At 49.7% G+C, this 20,288-nt stretch overlaps 2 protein-coding genes across 4 annotated transcripts in view; both read left to right on the top strand.

Annotated features, from left to right (window-relative positions):
• Positions 1-5,212: 5,212 nt before the first annotated feature.
• On the top strand, positions 5,213-6,385 carry LOC142297177 (uncharacterized). Its single transcript, XM_075341446.1, has one exon. The coding sequence runs from the start codon at positions 5,213-5,215 to the stop codon at positions 6,383-6,385; it is 1,173 nt and encodes a 390-aa protein (XP_075197561.1).
• Positions 6,386-9,445: 3,060 nt separating this feature from the next.
• Positions 9,446-20,288, top strand: part of USP34 (ubiquitin specific peptidase 34) — a 386,361-nt gene continuing 375,518 nt past the window's right edge. For all 3 annotated transcript variants that reach the window (XM_075339351.1, XM_075339349.1, XM_075339350.1), the window contains exon 1: positions 9,446-9,785. In XM_075339351.1, the coding sequence (XP_075195466.1) occupies positions 9,743-9,785 (43 nt within the window). In that variant the 5' untranslated portion in view covers positions 9,446-9,742. The remainder of the gene's footprint in view (positions 9,786-20,288) is intronic.

Consider the following 20,288-nt stretch of genomic DNA (forward strand, 5'->3'; position numbering starts at 1 on the left):
ATTTGAACAGCACGTGCGCTTCAAATCGCTGCAGAAAGAGTCCGTAATGAAAAAAAAAGCTGATTCCATGCGCTCTGACTGCAGCCCCTCCCATAGACCGAGCAGGAGCTGCGTGCAGAGCGCAGGAAAGAAGTGACATGTCACTTCTTAGAACGCGCGCTTCGGGCAGCAGCAGAAGCGCTGCGCTCTAAGACGCCACGTGTGCACGTCTCCTGCATAATCTTCATAGATTATGCTGAGGACGCATGCAGTTACGCTGCGGTGCAGATCGCAGCGTAACTGCATGCAAATACGCAACGTGCGCACATAGCCTAAGAAACTAAAGGGAAAGGCAAGAGAATTAATGCGGCAACAAAAGGACAAAAAGGGTTAATACCACAACCTCACACAACAATAATATCACAACCACCAATAAGCGTGGATAAACCCACCTCTCAAGGCCAGTATAGTCAAGCAATAGCTGGCACTATAAGAAAGTTCAGCCATCATACATAGGAGGAAAGCAAATGTGACTGGCTCTCCCATAGCATGTGACCAAGGAGCTTAACAAGCAGTCAGCAGAGATTAACTCTTGCTAACCTGCCTACGAACAACAGGGCTGTGAGTCGATGATTGAGTTACCTTGCGCTGATCACAGACATCAGGGAAGTTAGCAGGCAGAGTGCAAGAATCTGATGTTTCCCCAGATCCTGACTCTGTCATGACAGTTGGCGATGCTTGCAAAAAAACTTTTTTCTGACAGTAAGGTTTTCTTCTACCCGGTTGGTGGATCTTGTAGTTCACTTCACCTAGTTTTTCATCCACTCCATAGGGTCCCTACTACGTGGCCAAAAATGTACTCTCCAAAGTGGATATCAACATCAACACACAATCACCAGGGCTGAACTGTCTCACTCTTTCGGAGCGATTACTCTCGCCTGGGACTCTTGCTCTTTCACGATGGGCATTACCTCGGCCATCCGCTCCTCAATGTGGGTGACATGCTCAATGACACTCCTCTGGGGTGTAACCTCTGATTCCCAGGTCTCTTTTGCTATGTCAAGGAGACCTCAAGGATGTCGACCTTACAACAATTCAAAGGGATAGAACCCAGCGGAACGTCTCTGATGTAAAACAGCATACATGGAATTAGACAGTCTTTGCCATCTTTCTCCATTTTTTGAGCATGGACTTTAGGGTTTTGTCGATACTCTCCATAATGCCGTCTGTGTCTGGGTGGTACACTGAAGTCTTCAGTTGGGTAATCTGCAGCACTTTATACAGTTCTCTCATGACTTTGGACATAAAGTGAGTTCTTTGGTCTATTAGGATCTCCTTCGGCAGTCCAGTTTGAGTGAAGATGTAGACTTACTCCCGGGCTATATTCTTAGCGGAGACATTTCTCAATTGTACCGCTTCCGGCTACCATGTCGCATACCCCAGAACCACTAAGATGTACTGATGCCCTCTAGCAGACTTGACCAGGGGACCCACTAAATCCATATCAATATGGTTAAACAGGACCTCTATAATCGGTAATGGCACCAGGGGACTACAGAAGTGAGAAACTGGCGCGGTTAACTGGCAGGTGGGACAGGACCTACAATAGTTTAAAATTTTTCGGTAACATGCGGGACAATAGAACCTCCAAAGTATCCACTCTTGGGTTTTAACTACTCCCAGATGAACACTAAAAACATAAGAATGGGCTATGTCTAACACTCTATGCATATAGGGCCCTGGTACCAACAATTGTTCAGCTAGCTAACCTGTCAGCTGGGTAACCCGATATAGTAATTCCCCATTTACTGCCAAGTATGGAAATTTGGTGTCGCCCAGCGGCTCCTGGGCCACCCTATTTATAATGGTAATTTTCAAACGCCTCCTATAGCGTCAGGTCCCTAATTTGAGCAATTCCAAATTTTCTCATGGAAACCACCAACTCTAGGATGTTGGCCTCATGGGTCACTGCCTCGCTCGTGTCACCAGCCAACACACACAGGGGAACTCATCTGCCTCCAACTGCAAAGAAGTCTCATTAAAGGTAAATTGGCCTTTACTGGACACACTGGGTACTGCTAACTTTTGCCACAAGTCCTGCCCTATTATCACTGGGTGTAACAGATTTATTGCCACTCTGACCGCATGACACTCCGTGCCACAGTATGGTTACAATGGCAACAGGGTATTCCTTGGTGTCCAAGGTGGATGCAGCAGATGCCCAACATCTTCCCAGGGATGATGCTCACCAGGTTCACCAAACTATCCAAGTCCAAGTCCCGTCACTGTTACACTGTATAATTCTATGGGACATGCCTGTGGTTCCACACTTGGTTGACCATCCACATTGCAGGGTGGATAGGTGCAGTATGAGGAGTGCTGACCTACGCTGCAGTCCATTGGCTCAGAGGAAAACGAGCAGCTATGTGACCTGGGCCATGACACATCCAACCGATTATATTATTGGCTGGAATCTTTGTCAATCCCCCTAGGAACCTTGGACTCTCCCATTCTGTGGCTCTAGTACCCTTATTTTGGGTGTCAGCCCCCAGTTGGACCCCCCAGTATGGAGATAATAGATCCTGTTGCTTTCCCAAGAAACTCTCCACCACCTGGTACCTTTCCACCAGTCCAACCAATTAATTGGCATTCTGGGGATCTCCGGAGCAACCCAAGTCTGCACCAGCTTCAGAAGGCAGTCAATGAACCGGTGCATCAAAAACACCTCCACCATCTGCAGTGGGGTGAAGGACTTTGGATGTAACCAGTTTTGAAACAGATGCAGCAAGTCAAACATCTGGTAGTGTGGGTTTGTCACCATGATACGTCCATTGGTGGACCCGTTCTGCCCTGACAGTCATAGTCACAGCCAAGCGCGACAAAATTTCAGTTTTTAATTTCTGATACGCCTTAGCATCCTGTAAGGCCATATCGTAGTAGGCCTTTTGTGGCGCTCTCCTTAAATATGACAAAATCACCTCTGCACACTGCTCCGGCGGGAGTTTCCCCGTTCGGTGGCCCTTTCGAACACCATCAAAAAAGCCTCAACATCATCTCCTTGGGTAATTTTTTGCAATGCTCGTGTTCCGGACGCATGAGTCATCACCTGGACTTGGGGGGGGGGGAGGGGGCGGTAGCCCTGCCACAGATTACGTTGACTAGGAGACCTATCTGCCACTGTTGTTCAAACGCCTGCATTTTTTTCCACTGCTGTTGCTTGAATGCCTGCTGCTCACAGTGGGGATTTTGGAGAGGTGCAGTGTGGTGGGCTATTTTGCAGTGGGGTAGTGTGGGGGGATATTTTACAGAGGGGCAGTGTGTGTGTGGTGGATATTTTGCATAGATGCAGTGTGGGGGATATTATGGAAAGGGCAATGATATTTTGTGCAGGAAACACAGTATGGGAGATATTTTTATTCATGGGTCAGCATAATGATAGATTTATTTTTAAGGTCACCATGTCAGGAAGTGCTGCTGAAGATTGAAAAAAGTAAAGTCTGCAAAGATGACTTTTGGGCATGAATTTTCATCATGGCGACTGTAACATGGAGACAAAATAAATGGGAACAACTCCAATTAGAGAAGACGTCATCCATAAGCTCCCTGGATGTAAATGTTTATTTGCAATTTTTCCTGTGTTTCAACATTACTGTGGTACCTATATGGTCTGCTGTCTAATGGTGACTTTTATCAACATCTTCTTACCAATGTTAAAGGCATACTAGGAGTTGTAAGTTCATGTGATACAATTGTATATGGGGCTGACCTGACATTGCAATTGATTGCTGTACTAAGCTTTGTGATTTATTCATGTACTGATGGTAGTCCTGGGGCTGCAGTCATGTACTTACTGTGGTGGTTCTGGCAGTGCATGCATGTGCTGATGTGGTTCTTATCTTGTACAGATGTAGCAATCCAAAATGTTTTTCAAGGCTATACTAAAACTTAAAAATTCTCAAAACTTAAAAAGTTTTGAGATTATGAGGAATTGTTGAGATTCTGCTTCAAAAACTCAGTGCTGAAGGTGCTCCTGGCGATGGATTCATGTACTGAAAGTATTTCTGGGGCTACATTCATGTACTGACAGTGGTTTTGGCACTGCAGTCGTGTACTGACGGTGATCTTGGCGCTGTGTTCATGTAATGATGGTGGTCCTGGAGCTGCATTCATGTACTGACCGTGGTTCTGGCAGAACATGCATGTGCTGATGTGGTTCTTATCTTGTACACATGTAGTAATCCAAAATGTTTTTCAAGGCTATACTAAAACTTAAAAATCCTCAAAACTTGTGAGTTTTGAGATTATGAGGAGGATTTGTTGAGATTCTGCTTCAAAAACTCAGTGTAAGTTAGTATATGTTCAAAACTTGATTCTGGTGATGTATTAATGTACTGATGGTGGTTCTGGTGATGTATTCATTTAAGTATCCCTCTAAATTTTTTGTGGCCCTTATGATTGATGTTTTGCACCACTAGACTAACGACTGGCACCAGACTCTGGACTAATGCAAACAGCGTCTTCACAGAGGAAGAGGACTTGAACTTCATCGCAACCTATTTGATGTAGCAATCCTAAAAGTCAATATTGACCCTTTAACGAGTTATGCCATATGACCAGATAAAAGCCAAACCACAATCTCAATTTGCAGACACGTGTTTCAGGGTGTTGCTCTTCCTCAGTGCAAAGCATGTGATCTCACTTGGCTGTACAAGAGGCTTCTGACTGGGATCTAAGGGGTAACGTTTCTCCTTGCGGAGAGTGCAGTTCAAATACTGAGAGAAAAGGGTTAATAAACCGCGCTGCCGTAGGATCCATGTAGAAGGAATGATTTTGTCTACGCATTTGAAAGCCTTATGGCTTCTTCATTAGGACAAATCATATACAAAAATCCTTGCGGAGAGTGACATGCCAGTGTAAGGAGGTTTATAAGCCATGCAATGTTCCTCTGAGAAATGTTTTAAAATTGCCTCTTCACTCAGAGAGGAAGAGGAGTTGGACTCTCATTCCTTCCTCCACTTACAGCGTGACGCACACAGAACTGGTGGCAGCGGTGGGATATAGAGCATTAGTGATCGGGTTTGAAGAATCATCCCTTTCACTAAACACTTGCAAAAGTTTTGAGGATCGAACTCAGTGTTTAAATATACCTGGAACAATACTGTACGTGTAGCAGTTACCCCCTCCCCTCTCTTGTTTTTCTAACCTATCTTTTATTTTCCAAGTGACTACTAGGATGGCAGCTGCTTATAAGAAGGATGAGAAAGCTGTGCTGATCCAAATGTGTGAGGAGCGAGGCCTCGATGGGTTCAACAAGACCAAAGAGATGCTAATCTGTGCCTTGGTGGAGGATAATCTCAAAGACCAGCACGATGTGGCCCAAGAGCATGGGACCAGTGAAGCACCAGGAAACCTTGCCATGGACCTAGCTCCAGGACGGTCCGCAGAACTGTCTGATTCCAAGGGGTCTGGCAGCAATCCCAGCTCCCGGAGTGGAATGGACTCTTACTTGCCGATGATTCTGCAGCAACTGGGAGAATGTGACTCTCAAGCGCGGCTACAGTTTGTGCTAAAAGAACGCCAAGCAGAGCGTGAGTTTGCTGAGAGACAGGCTGCGAGAGCTGAGCGTCAGGCCGAGGCTGAGCGAGCAGAGCGGGAAGCCCAAGCTCGGAGAGACCACGAACTGAAAGTTCTCCAACACCAGCAGCAGACCTCTTCCCCACTGAACTGTGAATCCAACAATGCCATCAGCTTCAAACCCCGGCCTGAGCGCTTTCCTGTGATGGAAAAGGACGGGGACTTGGACACTTTTCTGAGGGGATTTGAAAAAACTTGCCGTCAGTACCAGTTGCCCAGTGGCCAGTGGGCCCAATACCTAACACCAGGGCTGCGAGGCAAGGCCCTGGAAGTGTTTGCTGCACTCCCTCCAGCACTAGATGAAGACTATGAGGCCATAAATCTGGCTCTGATACGGAAATACCAGCTGACTCCAGAGGTGTACCGCATAAAATTCCGGACCCTCCAGTATGGACCTCATGACAGCTACAGTGATGTGGTGGATGGGCTCCGAACCACCTTTGATCAGTGGGTCCAAGGACTGTCCATTACAACCTTTGAGGAGCTAAAGGAGCTAATGGTAAAAGATCAACTCCTACATCTTTGTCCTGTGGAGGTTCGACAGTTTGTTATGGACCGAGAGCCAAAGGAGGCCGCGAAAGCAGCCCAGATTGTTGACACCTATGAGGCCAACCGTGCATCGGAGGTGCGGAAGCCTTCCACCGCCAGCGGAAAAGGCGGTAAGATGACCACAACCACCCCTGCCCCAGCCAACCGACATTCTGGAGGTCCTGCCCCATCTTCTAGCACCCGGCCTACGTCTGATACCCGCCGGTGCTTCACCTATGACTAACCAGGACATATTAGCTTCAATCGTCCTGAGAGGCAAAGGAGGAGCCCCACACCCGAGGCCTGAGTGCCAATGTCCTGTTTGTGGTTGAGACGGGTGGTCGAGCCCGTGAGAACTGGCAGCCCGTTACCGTGGGCGGCACCATCACTGAGGGCCTCAAGGACACTGGTGCAGAACGAACTCTCATCCGTCCTGAATTCGTGTTGCCTGGTGAACTTATAATGGGGAAGACCCTGACTGTCACTGGGATTGGGGGTGTTCGTTGATCTCTCCCATGGACCGGGGTTTCCCTGCGCTGGGGTGCTGGGAAGGGATGGAAAGATGTGGGGGTGTCACGAGACCTTCCAGCAAATGTTTTATTGGGGACTGATTTGGGGCGGTTGGTGGCACAATACATCCCTGACAACCTTCCCCAATCTGATGTCATGTGATGTAAATGTCGTTGATAAGTCGTGTGATGCAAGCACTGTTAAGTCATGTGACCCGAATATTGATGAACAGAAGGTGATTATTAATGTTGTGCAAGAAAATAAAGTGGATGATTGTGCGGGGTACCTCAACCATGTCACGCTGCGGGGTGACGCCGCTGAGAATTTCCCCAAGGTAGTGAGTGTCCGTGCTAAGGTAGATGGAGGCAGGCATGGGGACCATGAGGAATGTGGTCACATGCAGCTTGTCAGTGTCACGATGGACTGTGACATGGCTGGTGGTAGCTGCCCCATAAATAGTGCTGACCCTGAGGTATCACAGAGGGATGTGTCTCATTGTACAGGAGACCTCAGCCATGTCCCACTGTGGGGTGATGTGGCTGACGATCCCCTCACAGCTGTAAAAATCGTTGCTAAGGGAGATGGAGACAGGCAAGGCAGCCACGAGGTGGTTGTGTGCAGCTTATCAGTGTCACGATGGACAGTGACATGACCGGTGGTAGCTGCTCCATCATTAGCACTGATTCTGTGGTACGATATGATGAGAGGAAAATGTTTTTCCCGGCTAGACAGGGTGATGGGACAATCGTATCTATGACCTGCCCGGACGATGAGAAAGTTGTGTTCGCTGCCTGTCAGGGTGATGGAAAAGCAGACCCCATAACCTGTCATGGTAGTGCAAAAGTATCTCTCACAGCCGGTCGGGATGATGGGAAAGCTGTGCCCATCTGCTGTATGGAGGATGAGAGGGTGGTGCTCACTACCTATCAGGGGGAGGGGCAGACAGCCCCCCTAACCTGCCAGGGAGATAGGAAAGTTGTGCTCCCTACATGTCAATGTGATGGGGAAGCAGAACCCATAACATGCCAAGGTAGTGAGGAGGGTTTTTCCCCAGCTGGCCAGGATGATGGGAAAGTTGTACCCATTGCCTGTCCAGATGATGGGAAAGTTAGGTCCAGTGTCTGTCAGAAGGATGGGACAGACGTACCCACCCCCTGTCAGCATGGTGGGAAAGAATCCCCAACTACCTATCAAGAGGAGGCATCCGTGTTGCCCACAGCTTGGCAGAGTGATCGGAAAGTTGTATCCCAAACCTGTCAGGGTGACAGGAAAGTGTGGTCCCCAGCCAGTCAGGCTGATGGGAAGGTGTCTTTATCCTCCGGGGAGACAGCCTATGTAGCTTCTGTCACCCGCCGACTGAGTATTCAGAATGCAGGCAAGGCACTGCCTTCTGGGACTTCAGCCTGCAATGAGCTAAAGGAACCAATCGCTGACCCAAGACAGGTCCAAGAGGGCTCTTGTAGAGTTGGGGCCATAACACCACTTCTGGCTACCCTTAGCCAGGGGGTGTGGACGGCCCTGCCAGCAGAGGCTGATCTTGAGCTATCGAGTGAACTCACGGAGACACCTGTCTCAGAGACCAAAACTGAAAGGATACCGTGGGATCCGGGAAGGTTGGGCCTGGACCTCAGTGCTGCGTTCAGCATGGGCAACTCGCGGAACCCAAAGCACACCCTGTTGGGCCTAAGCCGTGCATGAGACTGCGGAGCTGCGCCTGGAGGAGTACCGAGAGGTCCTGCCTCCATAGCGCAGTCAAGAAGGGGGAGGTGTCATGAAAATATAATAAGAAGATATGTTTTCATGGTCTCTGGATCAGGAGTGATCCACCCCCCTCCAGGGCCCTACCAACTTAACAGCCAGCAAACGCTTTCCAGGTCAGGGGATGTAATTGTTCCTCTCACTGAGAACATTCAATAAGTACACAGAACAGTGACACACGGCCATAAAACATATAATGAAACTGTATGGACACGATCACTGAATATCACCCTGGTAGTTTCTTAGTAAATGTAGCCCTCCAAGTAAAAATATTCTCAAAACTGGACCATTGTTGATCGGTGTGAGACTCTCAGAAGGAAAATTAAACAAATACTCTTCTCCTACACAACAGCACGTCTCCATTTTTTGACTATGCACTGGGTATGCAAAACGCACGACCATGTGAACAGACCATAGACTGTGAAAGCATATTGTCTGTGAAAAGCGGCGGTCTGAGGCCAAAGTACGGCACAGGCCAGGCTCCACCCCGGGAAGCTGCAAGGACCCACAGCCTGACTGCCCTACACAGGGAGACCGGGACACCCCTCTCCTGGCACAATGGACCAGTCCATTCCCAACTGTCGCCCCTGGTCCATTGGATAGAGAAGGGGTGAGGGGGAGACAATACCCCTGTACATCCGGTGGTCTGAGGCTGTGGCGGCCATTTTGCAGGCGGGCAGCCGTAACGCCAGACTAGTGGAAAGCTCATATATGGTTAATTGCTTTCTCTGAAGGGTCACTGCAAAGGCACACACTGCAATTATGCTGACAAGACGACTTTGACAGTGACTCTGCAGGCGACAGCCTAGAAGTGATGTGCTCCGGATACACAGGCTACGACATAACGTAGAGCTGGTCAGTCACAAACTCACACTCCCAGCATGCCTCAGGCTGGGACACGCCGGACAATCCCAGCTCAGGCCGCAGTTACCCATAAGCCCCGCCTCCTTGTTCGTTCTGTCACGTGACTTTACAGCTCGGCCGCTGGGCGGGATCGCGAAGCCGAACGGCCGAATCACTTCCGGAAACTGCCGAGCTGAACCGAGCATCCCCAACCAAAATGGCGGCGGCTGTGGTGCTGATGGCTCGGTGAGGCAGTGAGTGGCTCCGCTTGTCGCCGCCTCGGTTACATTTGGGGAAAATAAACTCGTTGTTATTCCCTCCACTTCGCCCCTTCTTTCCGCCTCCTCTTCGTGGTAAACATCCAGGCACAGCGCGCCCCTCACTCCTGCTCGTTCCCGGGCCTTGCAGCCACAAGCGGCGCCGCATACACCGGCTGACGGGCCGCGGGCAGCGCCAGATCCATGCTCGGGACGCGGCTCCTTCATGAACGATGTGTGAAATCTGCGCAGACCTGGTGGAGGTGTTAAATGAGAGTAAGTGACTGAGCCGGGGCCCGCGGGGAGGACCGGGGCCTGGGGGAGAGGACCAGAGCCTGGAGAAGACCGGGGAATGGGAAGGATCGGGGCCTGGGGGAGACCGAGGGGAGAAGACGGCGGCCAGCGGGGAGGATCGAGGCCTGGCGGAGACCGAGTGGAGAAGAGTGGGGAATGTGAAGCCGGCGGGGAGGATCGGGGCCTGGGGGGGACCGAGGGGAGGTCTGGGGTAGAGGACCGGGGCCTGGGGGAGACCGAGGGCAGGTCTGGGGTAGAGGAACGGGGCCTGGGGGAGACCGAGGGCAGGTCTGGGGTAGAGGAACGGGGCCTGGGGGAGACCGAGGGCAGGTCTGGGGTAGAGGAACGGGGCCTGGGGGAGACCGAGGGCAGGTCTGGGGTAGAGGAACGGGGCCTGGGGGAGACCGAGGGCAGGTCTGGGGTAGAGGACCGGGGCCTGGGGGAGACCGAGGGCAGGTCTGGGGTAGAGGACCGGGGCCTGGGGGAGACCGAGGGCAGGTCTGGGGTAGAGGACCGGGGCCTGGGGGAGACCGAGGGCAGGTCTGGGGTAGAGGACCGGGGCCTGGGGGAGACCGAGGGCAGGTCTGGGGTAGAGGACCGGGGCCTGGGGGAGACCGAGGGCAGGTCTGGGGTAGAGGACCGGGGCCTGGGGGAGACCGAGGGCAGGTCTGGGGTAGAGGACCGGGGCCTGGGGGAGACCGAGGGCAGGTCTGGGGTAGAGGACCGGGGCCTGGGGGAGACCGAGGGCAGGTCTGGGGTAGAGGACCGGGGCCTGGGGGAGACCGAGGGCAGGTCTGGGGTAGAGGACCGGGGCCTGGGGGAGACCGGCGAGGATGAGGACCGGGGCCTGGGGGAGACCGGCGAGGATGAGGACCGGGGCCTGGGGGAGACCGGCGAGGATGAGGACCGGGGCCTGGGGGAGACCGGCGAGGATGAGGACCGGGGCCTGGGGGAGACCGGCGAGGATGAGGACCGGGGCCTGGGGGAGACCGGCGAGGATGAGGACCGGGGCCTGGGGGAGACCGGCGAGGATGAGGACCGGGGCCTGGGGGAGAGCGGCGAGGATGAGGACCGGGGCCTGGGGGAGAGCGGCGAGGATGAGGACCGGGGCCTGGGGGAGAGCGGCGAGGATGAGGACCGGGGCCTGGGGGAGAGCGGCGAGGATGAGGACCGGGGCCTGGGGGAGAGCGGCGAGGATGAGGACCGGGGCCTGGGGGAGAGCGGCGAGGATGAGGACCGGGGCCTGGGGGAGAGCGGCGAGGATGAGGACCGGGGCCTGGGGGAGAGCGGCGAGGATGAGGACCGGGGCCTGGGGGAGAGCGGCGAGGATGAGGACCGGGGCCTGGGGGAGAGCGGCGAGGATGAGGACCGGGGCCTGGGGGAGAGCGGCGAGGATGAGGACCGGGGCCTGGGGGAGAGCGGCGAGGATGAGGACCGGGGCCTGGGGGAGAGCGGCGAGGATGAGGACCGGGGCCTGGGGGAGAGCGGCGAGGATGAGGACCGGGGCCTGGGGGAGAGCGGCGAGGATGAGGACCGGGGCCTGGGGGAGAGCGGCGAGGATGAGGACCGGGGCCTGGGGGAGAGCGGCGAGGATGAGGACCGGGGCCTGGGGGAGAGCGGCGAGGATGAGGACCGGGGCCTGGGGGAGAGCGGCGAGGATGAGGACCGGGGCCTGGGGGAGAGCGGCGAGGATGAGGACCGGGGCCTGGGGGAGAGCGGCGAGGATGAGGACCGGGGCCTGGGGGAGAGCGGCGAGGATGAGGACCGGGGCCTGGGGGAGAGCGGCGAGGATGAGGACCGGGGCCTGGGGGAGAGCGGCGAGGATGAGGACCGGGGCCTGGGGGATCTGGTTGGATGTTTGCACCTGATAGTGGCCTGTAGACAATATCTGGCAGATATGTACCACACTGTGATTTTGCATGGTTTTATTGAGTTGACAACTTCTGCCCTCATAGTTGATCTGTAGCCAACTAACACCAATCGCCATCATGTGATGCTAGCAGGGGTCAGGGGGGGCCCCCCCCGCTGCCCTGGGGCATGCTGTGATGAGTATTCGGGGAGCATGTTGGCTGCGGAGAACCAGGTGATGTCTGTAAGGCTGAATTTAGACATCAGAGTATGCACTGTTTTTTTTGTCTTGATTCTTTGGATCACCAATCTGGAGATCACTTAGCACTAGGAAATCTGAATTCTGCCCGTGGTTATAATCACTGCCCAGTTAAAGGGAATCTATCAGCAGATATTTGCTATGTAATCTGGACAGCATGATGTAAGGGGTAACTCACAGATTTCAGACAGGCTCTCTTTTCACACTGTGTGCAATTGTTTATCTGCAAAGTTTGTTTTAGCATCAGATTAGCAACTCACTGTCTATTGACATTGTACATAGAGAGCCTGATGTAGGTGGGGGCAGTTTTCTCAGCTCTCCTGTATAGGCCACGTCTCACTAAGCGACATCGCTAGTGACATCATTGCTGAGTCACGGTTTTGGTGACGCAACAGCGATCTTGCTAGCGATGTCACTGTATGTGACATCCAGCAACGACCTGGCCCCTGCTGTGAGGTCGCCGGTCGTTGCAGAATGGTCCAGGCCATTTTCTTCAAAGGCGATGTCCTGCTGGGCAGGACACATCGCTATGTTTGACACTGTGTGACAGGGTCCCAATGACGGCAGAGATCATTATACAGGTCGCTACTGCGACCTGTATCGCTACTGAATCGTTGGTAAGATCTGACTGTGTGACATCTCACCAGAGACCTCCCAGCGACTTACCAGCGATCCTTATCAGATCGCATCGTTTTCGGGATCGCTGGTAAGTCGCTAAATGTGATGGGGGCTTATTGCGAAATCTAAAAACTGATCCCTGCACCCAGTAATCTAAGTGATACATTGTTGGATTTAGGATCTCTTTGCCTAAATAATGCTGTTCTTAAGTCGAGTAACAAAATCCTACCATCAGATTTACTTTAAAGTAAACCTGTCTCCAGATTTTTCATGTATATATCAAAACGTCCACCCTCCGCAGCACCTGTACCGCATTCTGCAAAGGTGCATATTATCCCCCGAGTCCCCCTGTAGACCCCAAAATACCTTTTGAACATTGCCTGTGCTGTATGTAAATCTTCTGTTCCGGTCAGATGGGTGTTCTTGCTGCGGCGTCTGTCCCTCCTCGTTGATAGCTGTCCTCTTGTTATGGTTGACGTGGATGACTTCTGCGCCACCCTCATTGCCAGGTGAAATTTTGCTCCTGCGCAGATCCATTACTGGCTCGCGCGGGTGCACTTAGCTCTGCCCTACTGCGGGAAGGGCCTAATACGTAAGTGCGTATGCGCAAAATAGTGAGAGATTTGGCATGGGAATGTGAATGATGCAGGAGATGTCAATCATAATGAGAGGACGGCGATCAGCCCAGAGAAGAGGGACAGACGTGCCGCAAACGCCCAGCCGACCTGACCAAACGATTTACATATAGTACAGCACCGGAAATTTTCAAAAGGTATTTGGGGGGGTATGCAGGGGGAGTCCGGGGATAATGTGCACCGTTATGGAATGCAGCACAGGCGCTTCTGAAGGTGGTAGTTTTGGTTTCTGCATGAAAAATCTGGTGACCGGTTCCTTGAAGGCTTGGGTAGGTAAGTTTGGCTGTGAAACCTATCAAGAGACCAAAGTTCGCTAGTGACCCCTTTCTGTATGGGAAGTCCTGTGTACAGGGCCCATTTCTGTCCATGATGAGCACCAATCATTTATATGACAAGTTGATCTGTTCCCATTTATTATTGTGGCTGACCAAACTGTATGGGGTTGAAAGATTGTTCTTAAGCAGTGATGTCGGAAGGTGATATTGATGATTTATCCTTAGTATAGTGCATCAATATCAGATTGGAGGAGGGATGCCCCCCCCACCCCCCTTTCCGATCAGCCGTTACCGGCTCCAGCAGCTGCCAGATGTAAATACTGATCGGAGCACTGCGCCGTCCACTGTGTAGTGGCCGTTCTCAGGTACTGCAACTCTGCTCCTTTTGAAGTGAATGATATTTGGATGACCTATGCGAAGTGAAGGTCGTCAATGTCCTAGTCCAGGAAAACCTCTCATTTATTGGAGGAGTTGTGCTGCCAAGAACTATTCGTTCTTTAGGCCACGTAAAAGATGCCATCAGGCAATGAATGAGCATTTTCTTGTTCATCGGCAGATCGCTGCCATGTGTGTGCGAGTATTGGGCTCTGTTATAGGGTCTTAAATAAAGCACTCATCCATTTCTCTGGTGATACAGAACCCATTAGTTCTGGTGACGGGCACCTCAGTTGTGTTGGCTGCTGTTGACCTGCAGGGAAAGCCCTTTAGTCTTTTATGCACAGTCTGGTATATGGTTACTATGATGCCACACCACTACCTAGCCAATGCATACTTTGAAAAGTTAGTGGTTTGCGTTCATTAACTAGTGATTTTTTTTTTTATTCTTCTTAATGGCTTTTCTGTGATTTTTCTTACTGTATTTTGTTTGCAATAGGGCTAGGACACACTGCAAGTAAAACGGTCTGAGTGGAATGCAATAAAAAAAAATCGCATTCCACTCGGCCAGTGTTAAGGCCCCATCACACACAGAGATAAATCTTTGGCAGATCTGTGGTTGCAGTGAAATCATGGACATATTGTTCCATTTGTGCACAGCCACAAACCTGGCACTGATTGTCCACAATTTCACTGCAACCACAGATCTGCCGCAGATTTATCTCTGTGTGTGACAGGGCCTTTACTCTATGGGGCCGTTCCCATCTGCAATTATTTTCTCAGCCCTAATTGGGCTCAGAAAACAGTTGCAGCATGCTGTGGGTGGAATCCGATTGGTTTTCACTTGCACCCATACAAGTCTATGGGTGTGAGAGAAACATTGCATTGCACTCTGATGACACCGGAGTGCAGTGCGATAATCGCTTCAGCTGACAATGGAAGAGATAGGGAGATTAATCTCTTCATCTCCTCTGCAGCTGTAATCCGATCGCAGCACAGTGGCATGACACTCTGCTTACACTCGCATTGGATGTCATACATTCGTGTGGCCCCAGCCTTGGAAGACAAGCTCTCAGCGAAAAAGAAATCCTGCCGATCAGGGCTGTGGAGTCGGTAAACCAAACCTTCGACTCCGACTCCTCAATTTCTCTTGCACCGACTCCGACTCCTACATATATTGCTTATAGTTAGGTGACAAATTTATTGTAATACATGAACGTGTGTATGTGAACATCAGACATTTAATTATATTTATGATACAATAATCAAGATATTTAGATAGCACATAAAATATATTTATTGTAATACAACTCTAGAACACAAAACTAATTGTAAATATGTAATACACTATGTAATATATATATATATATATTATAAATTACATATTGTATTACATATTTACAATTAGTTTTGTGTTCTAGAGTTGTATTCCAATAAATATATTTTATGTTCTATCTAAATATCTTGATTATTGTATCATAAAAATAATTAAATGTCTGATGTTCACATTGTACTACAATACATTTTTCACTTAAATATAAGCATTATACTAAATGTTATTTAGTAAAATATTCAGCACATTCTGCATTGCACTACTGCCCCCAATTTATTTATTTTAGGAGTCGGAGTCGGTGCATTTTATACCGACTCCACCAAAATGAGCTCCGACTTCGACTCCACAGCCCTGCTGCCGATGCCCACTCATTTTCTTCCTTTCAGTCTTAGTTCTTAAACTTAGTGTTTCTGCTAATAGAAATGTCTGGAGACTTTTAGAAATATGAGTATTTTGTGTGTTGTGGTATAACCTGTTGTCAGGTCGTGTGCCGCTGTGATGGATGGGTGCACACTGCCTCTCTCCAGTAATAACACCTGCCGGGGCGGCGACTCCTGGATATTTCCTGTGCTAACAGTAGTATGTCCTGAACAGGTTTAGGTGGGATCTTGTTTGTTTCAGGGTTCTTCTGGATTGCTGCATTTCGACCCTGTGTCAGTGTAATTAGTGACATCTTTGAGTGAATTCTTGTTTTAGGCAGTCAGAAGCAGACGTGAGTGCTTGGGTCATGTTTTTAGAAGCCTTTGTTCCCACAATGAGCTTTTGGTAAGTTTTTGATGTTGCAAAACTTCTGCACATATAAGGACACGTTTTGAAAATCAGTGTAAGGCTAAGTTCACACACTGCGTTTTTTTGACGCTGCGTTTTTGTGCAGTTTTTGTGGCAAAAAACGCACAAAAATGCGCCCGCGGGGAAAAAACGCGGCAAAAAACGCATGCCTTTTTACCGTGTTTTGGTGCGTTTTTTGGTGCGTTTAGCTGCGTTTTTGCTCACTGCGTTTTGATGCGTTTATCAGTGAACAATGCCATTAAAGATTGTTGAAAAAAAAAGAAAAAAGGTCTGATGTAATTTCCTTCTTCAATATGTTCTTCATTCTCCACTAGTGTATGCAGGACAACTGCAGAACTACAAGGCTCAGCATCCTCCATCCAATAGTGTATGCAGGAGAGCAGACAGCAGCTGTCGAACTGAAAGGCTCAGCATCCTCCATCCAGGACTGTATGCAGGATTTCTTTGACCCCCCCCCCCCCCCCAAAAAAAACAAATGACGTGGGCTTCGCCATATTTTTGTATGCTAGCCGGGTACAGCAGGCAGGTACGAGCTGCCCCCAACCCCCAGCTGCCTATTTGTACCCGGCTGGGAACCAAAAATATAGGGAAGCCCTTTTTTTTAATTATTTCATGAAATAATTAAAAAAAAAAAATGACGTAGGCTTCGCCCAATTTTTGTGTCCAGCCAGGTACAACTAGGCAGCTGGGGATTGGAATCCGCAGCTCAGGGTGCCCAAGCTTTCTGGTCACCCCTGCTGCGAATTGCACTCCGCAGCCGCCCCAGAAAATGTCGCTTTCATAGAAATGCCATCTTCTGGCGCTGTATCCAACTCTTCCAGCTGCCCTGATGCCCTGTGGCTCGCTGGGTAATAATGGGGTGAGGGCTAGCTGTATATTATAAACTGACCCTAAGCCCGAAATTCATGGTCACGCCAATATTAGACATGGCCACCATGAATTTCTAGTAAAGATAAAAAAACCCCCCACAACACACAGAAAATATTTTTATTAGAAATAAAACACAACACAATTAGTGACTCCATCTTTATTGAAATAAAGAACCCCCCCCCCCCTCCGCAGTAATCCTGGGTCAAGGGTCCCGCGCCGTCCAATCCGGATCCAATATCATCTGATCGGTTTGCTGGAAGGCAAAGCGATCAGATGATGTGTCAGGTTCAAGTTCCTGAATCACATGACACATCAGCTGATTGTATAAAAGCCGATTATACAATCAGCAGATGCATCTGTGCAAAAAAAAAAAATCCACACTTCAGTGCAGCGTTGGACTGGCTACCGGAGGAAACTCCAGTAATGCCAGGCCTGGATTCAGGTACCTGCACTGCACTCCGGAGCTTTCACCTGAGCTCCAGACTGCAGCCGAGACTGTACAGCGAGCACCGAGTGATTGATTCCCCGGAACTTGCAATCAGTTCATGACAGCTGCAGACATCCCGGGCTAATCTCCGGTGCTCTCACCTGAACTCCGGAGATTAGCCTGGGATGTCTGCAGCTGTCATGAACTGACAGCACAGGGGAATCAGTCACTCGGCGCTCGCTGTACAGCCTAGGCTGATGCATCGGTGCAAACCCTCCCCAGAAAAAACCCTATACACACGGAGCTGCCAATAATCATCTGATGAAGTCTCCCGACGGCATCAGCTGATCGGCCGGCTGTAAAAAGCCGACGTCACCGTGAGACTTACGATCAGCAGATGCGTCAGGTGACTGCATCAGGTGATCACTGCCAGGTCCTGCAGCCATCGTACGTGCCTGGGAGCCGGCACACAGGCGGAGCGGGGATGACGGTATCGGGAGAGAAGCTGGGAGTGGACATGGCATCGGGAGTCTGCAGACAGGTGAGTATGACATTTTTCTACTGTTCACTTTTGATTTAGCAGCCGCTTCCATCTCCTGCCCGTACATGGCGCCGCACGGGAGCTGACATGGCACAGGGCGGGAAATGGAAGCAGCGGTGACGGTACCGGGAGGATTCACGCTTCTGTGTTTACTGACAGAAGGAATCCTCTTCCTGTACATGTCACTATAGTACCCACCCCTTGCGTTTTATAGTCATAAAAACGCAGCTATATTTGCAATTTGCGTCTCTCATTGCGTGTTTGTAACATCCCATTGCACTCAATGGATGAAAAACGCGGTAATAATTGACATGCTGCGTTTTTTTGGGCACCACAAAAACGCAGCTAAAAAAACGCTGTGTGCAGACAGCAAAAATGAAAACTCATAGACTTTGCTGGGGAATTAAAGTCATGCAGTTTTCTGAGCAAAAACGCACCAGAAAAACGCTGCGAAAAACGCATTGTCTGAACTTACCCTAAGGGTATGTTCCCACTCCCACTAGATTTTCTACACTAAAAACTGCATCTCTTGGCAGGAAAAACATTATTTTGCATTTTTTTTATGCATTGTGATTGGAAAAACACTGGAAAAAAATGCAGAAACAATTAACATGTCAATTGTATGGTGCAGTTTTTTTGTGCACCAAAATATGCAAGAAAAAAATCTAACTTGTGCACAGCACTTCAGGATTCTCATACTTTGCTGGGATGCGGTTTCCCTTGCAGATTAATTAAAATCTGCAAAAAAACTGCATAAAAAAATAGTGTACACAGCCTTAGGCTATGTGCCCACGGGACTCTCTACCCGCGGATATATCTGCAGGTATGGCCGCAGGTTTCCCGCAGCAGGTCCCCAGAATCCGCAGCTATCAATTGCTGCGAGATTCCAGTGAAATAAACCCGCGGACATTTCTGCGACTTAGAGGACGGGACGTCCGCAGATATCTCCATAGTGGAGGGCCGGGATTTCCGCAGGAATAATTGACATGAAGTTATGTGCGGCTGGGGGACATACGCAGCATATTCCGCAGCCGCACATACAGCAGCATGGACACAGACACTCCCCATGTCCCATACGATAACATGGGGAGTGTCTGTGCTTGCTAAAACCTGCAGTTTTATCTAGAAAATCCAGATAAATCCGTAGGTCTTCTGCAGCAAATTTCGCGGTTAGGGTATGTGCGCACGTTGCTTTTTACCTGCTTTTTTGCTGCTTTTTCTTCTGCGCTGTTTAATGCCAAAATGGATGTGTTCTTCTATTCAAGCAAAGTCTATGGGAATTTGCGTTTCTTGTTCACACTATGTTGTTCAAAATGCTGCCTTTTTGTGGGAGAACTTTGGTCAAAAACTCAGCTTTTCAAAGAAGCAACATGTCAATTGTTTTTGCCATTTGGGTTTTGCACTGCAAAGCTGAGTTTTTGACCAAAGTTCTGCCACAAAAAGGCAGCATTTTGAACAACATAGTGTGAACAAGAAACCCAAATTCCCATAGACTTTGCTTGAATAGAAGAACACATCCATTTTGGCACTAAAAAGCGCAGAAGAAAAAGCAGCAAAAAAGCAGGTAAAAAGCAACGTGAGCACATACCCTTAGAGTCCCGTGGGCACATAGCCTTAGGCTATGTGCCCATGGGACTCTCTATCTGCGGATTTTTCTGCATCAAAATCCGCAGCTTTCCCCTGGAATCCGCACCTTTTCATAGGTGCGGATTTGACGCGGATTTTGCTTTTTTTTTGTTTTTTTTTTCAATTGAATAGGCAAAATCCGCACGAAAATCCGCAACAATAATTTTGACATGCTGCAGATTTTTCCGCACGAAAATCCGCACGATTTCCGCTGTGGAAAAATCCGCAGCGTGGGCACAGCATTTCCCAAATGCCATAGAAATGGCTGGGGAGTAGCTGTGCTGCAGATTTCTGGAAAATCCGCGGCTTTTCCGCGAGAAATCCGCAGCGTGGGCACATAGCCTTAGGGTATGTGCGCACGCTGCGGAAATTTCCTGCACCAAAAAATGCACATTGTGGCAGAAAAAATGCACGAAAAAACGCATGCATTTTCTGTGCGTTTTTGGTTCGTTTTTTTTGGTGCTTTTTTTTTGCCATGCATTTTGTTAAATTAATGCCTTGGGAGGCCTAAAAAAATGCACCAACAATTGACATGCTGCAGATGTTTTCTGCTCCCAAAACTGCAAGGAAAAAAGAAGCAACGTGCGCACAGCAGTTCAGAGTTGTCATTGACTTTGCTGACATAATGCTAGACATGCAGATTTGGGCAACAAACTGCACCAAATCTGCAACAAAAAAATCAGCGTGTGCACTAGTGTTCTGGATGTAGCTTTTTTTTTTTTTTTTTTTTTTCCCTGCTTCCAAAACGCATTTACAGTACAAGCAAAGTGGATGGGATTAATAGAAATCTCATGACCACTGTGCTTCTTTTTTCCTGTGTAAACTCAAGTGCGGTTCATTTTTCCAAGCCGCAGCATGTCAATTTCTCTTGCGAGTGCTCAGTTTTCTG

This window comes from Anomaloglossus baeobatrachus, chromosome 3 (assembly GCF_048569485.1).
Source record: "Anomaloglossus baeobatrachus isolate aAnoBae1 chromosome 3, aAnoBae1.hap1, whole genome shotgun sequence".
Taxonomy (NCBI): Eukaryota; Metazoa; Chordata; class Amphibia; order Anura; family Aromobatidae; genus Anomaloglossus; species Anomaloglossus baeobatrachus.

Coding starts and splice junctions, on each gene's coding strand:
- LOC142297177 (XM_075341446.1), top strand. CDS start 5,213: ATGGCAGCTGCTTATAAGAAGGATGAGAAAGCTGTGCTGATCCAAATG.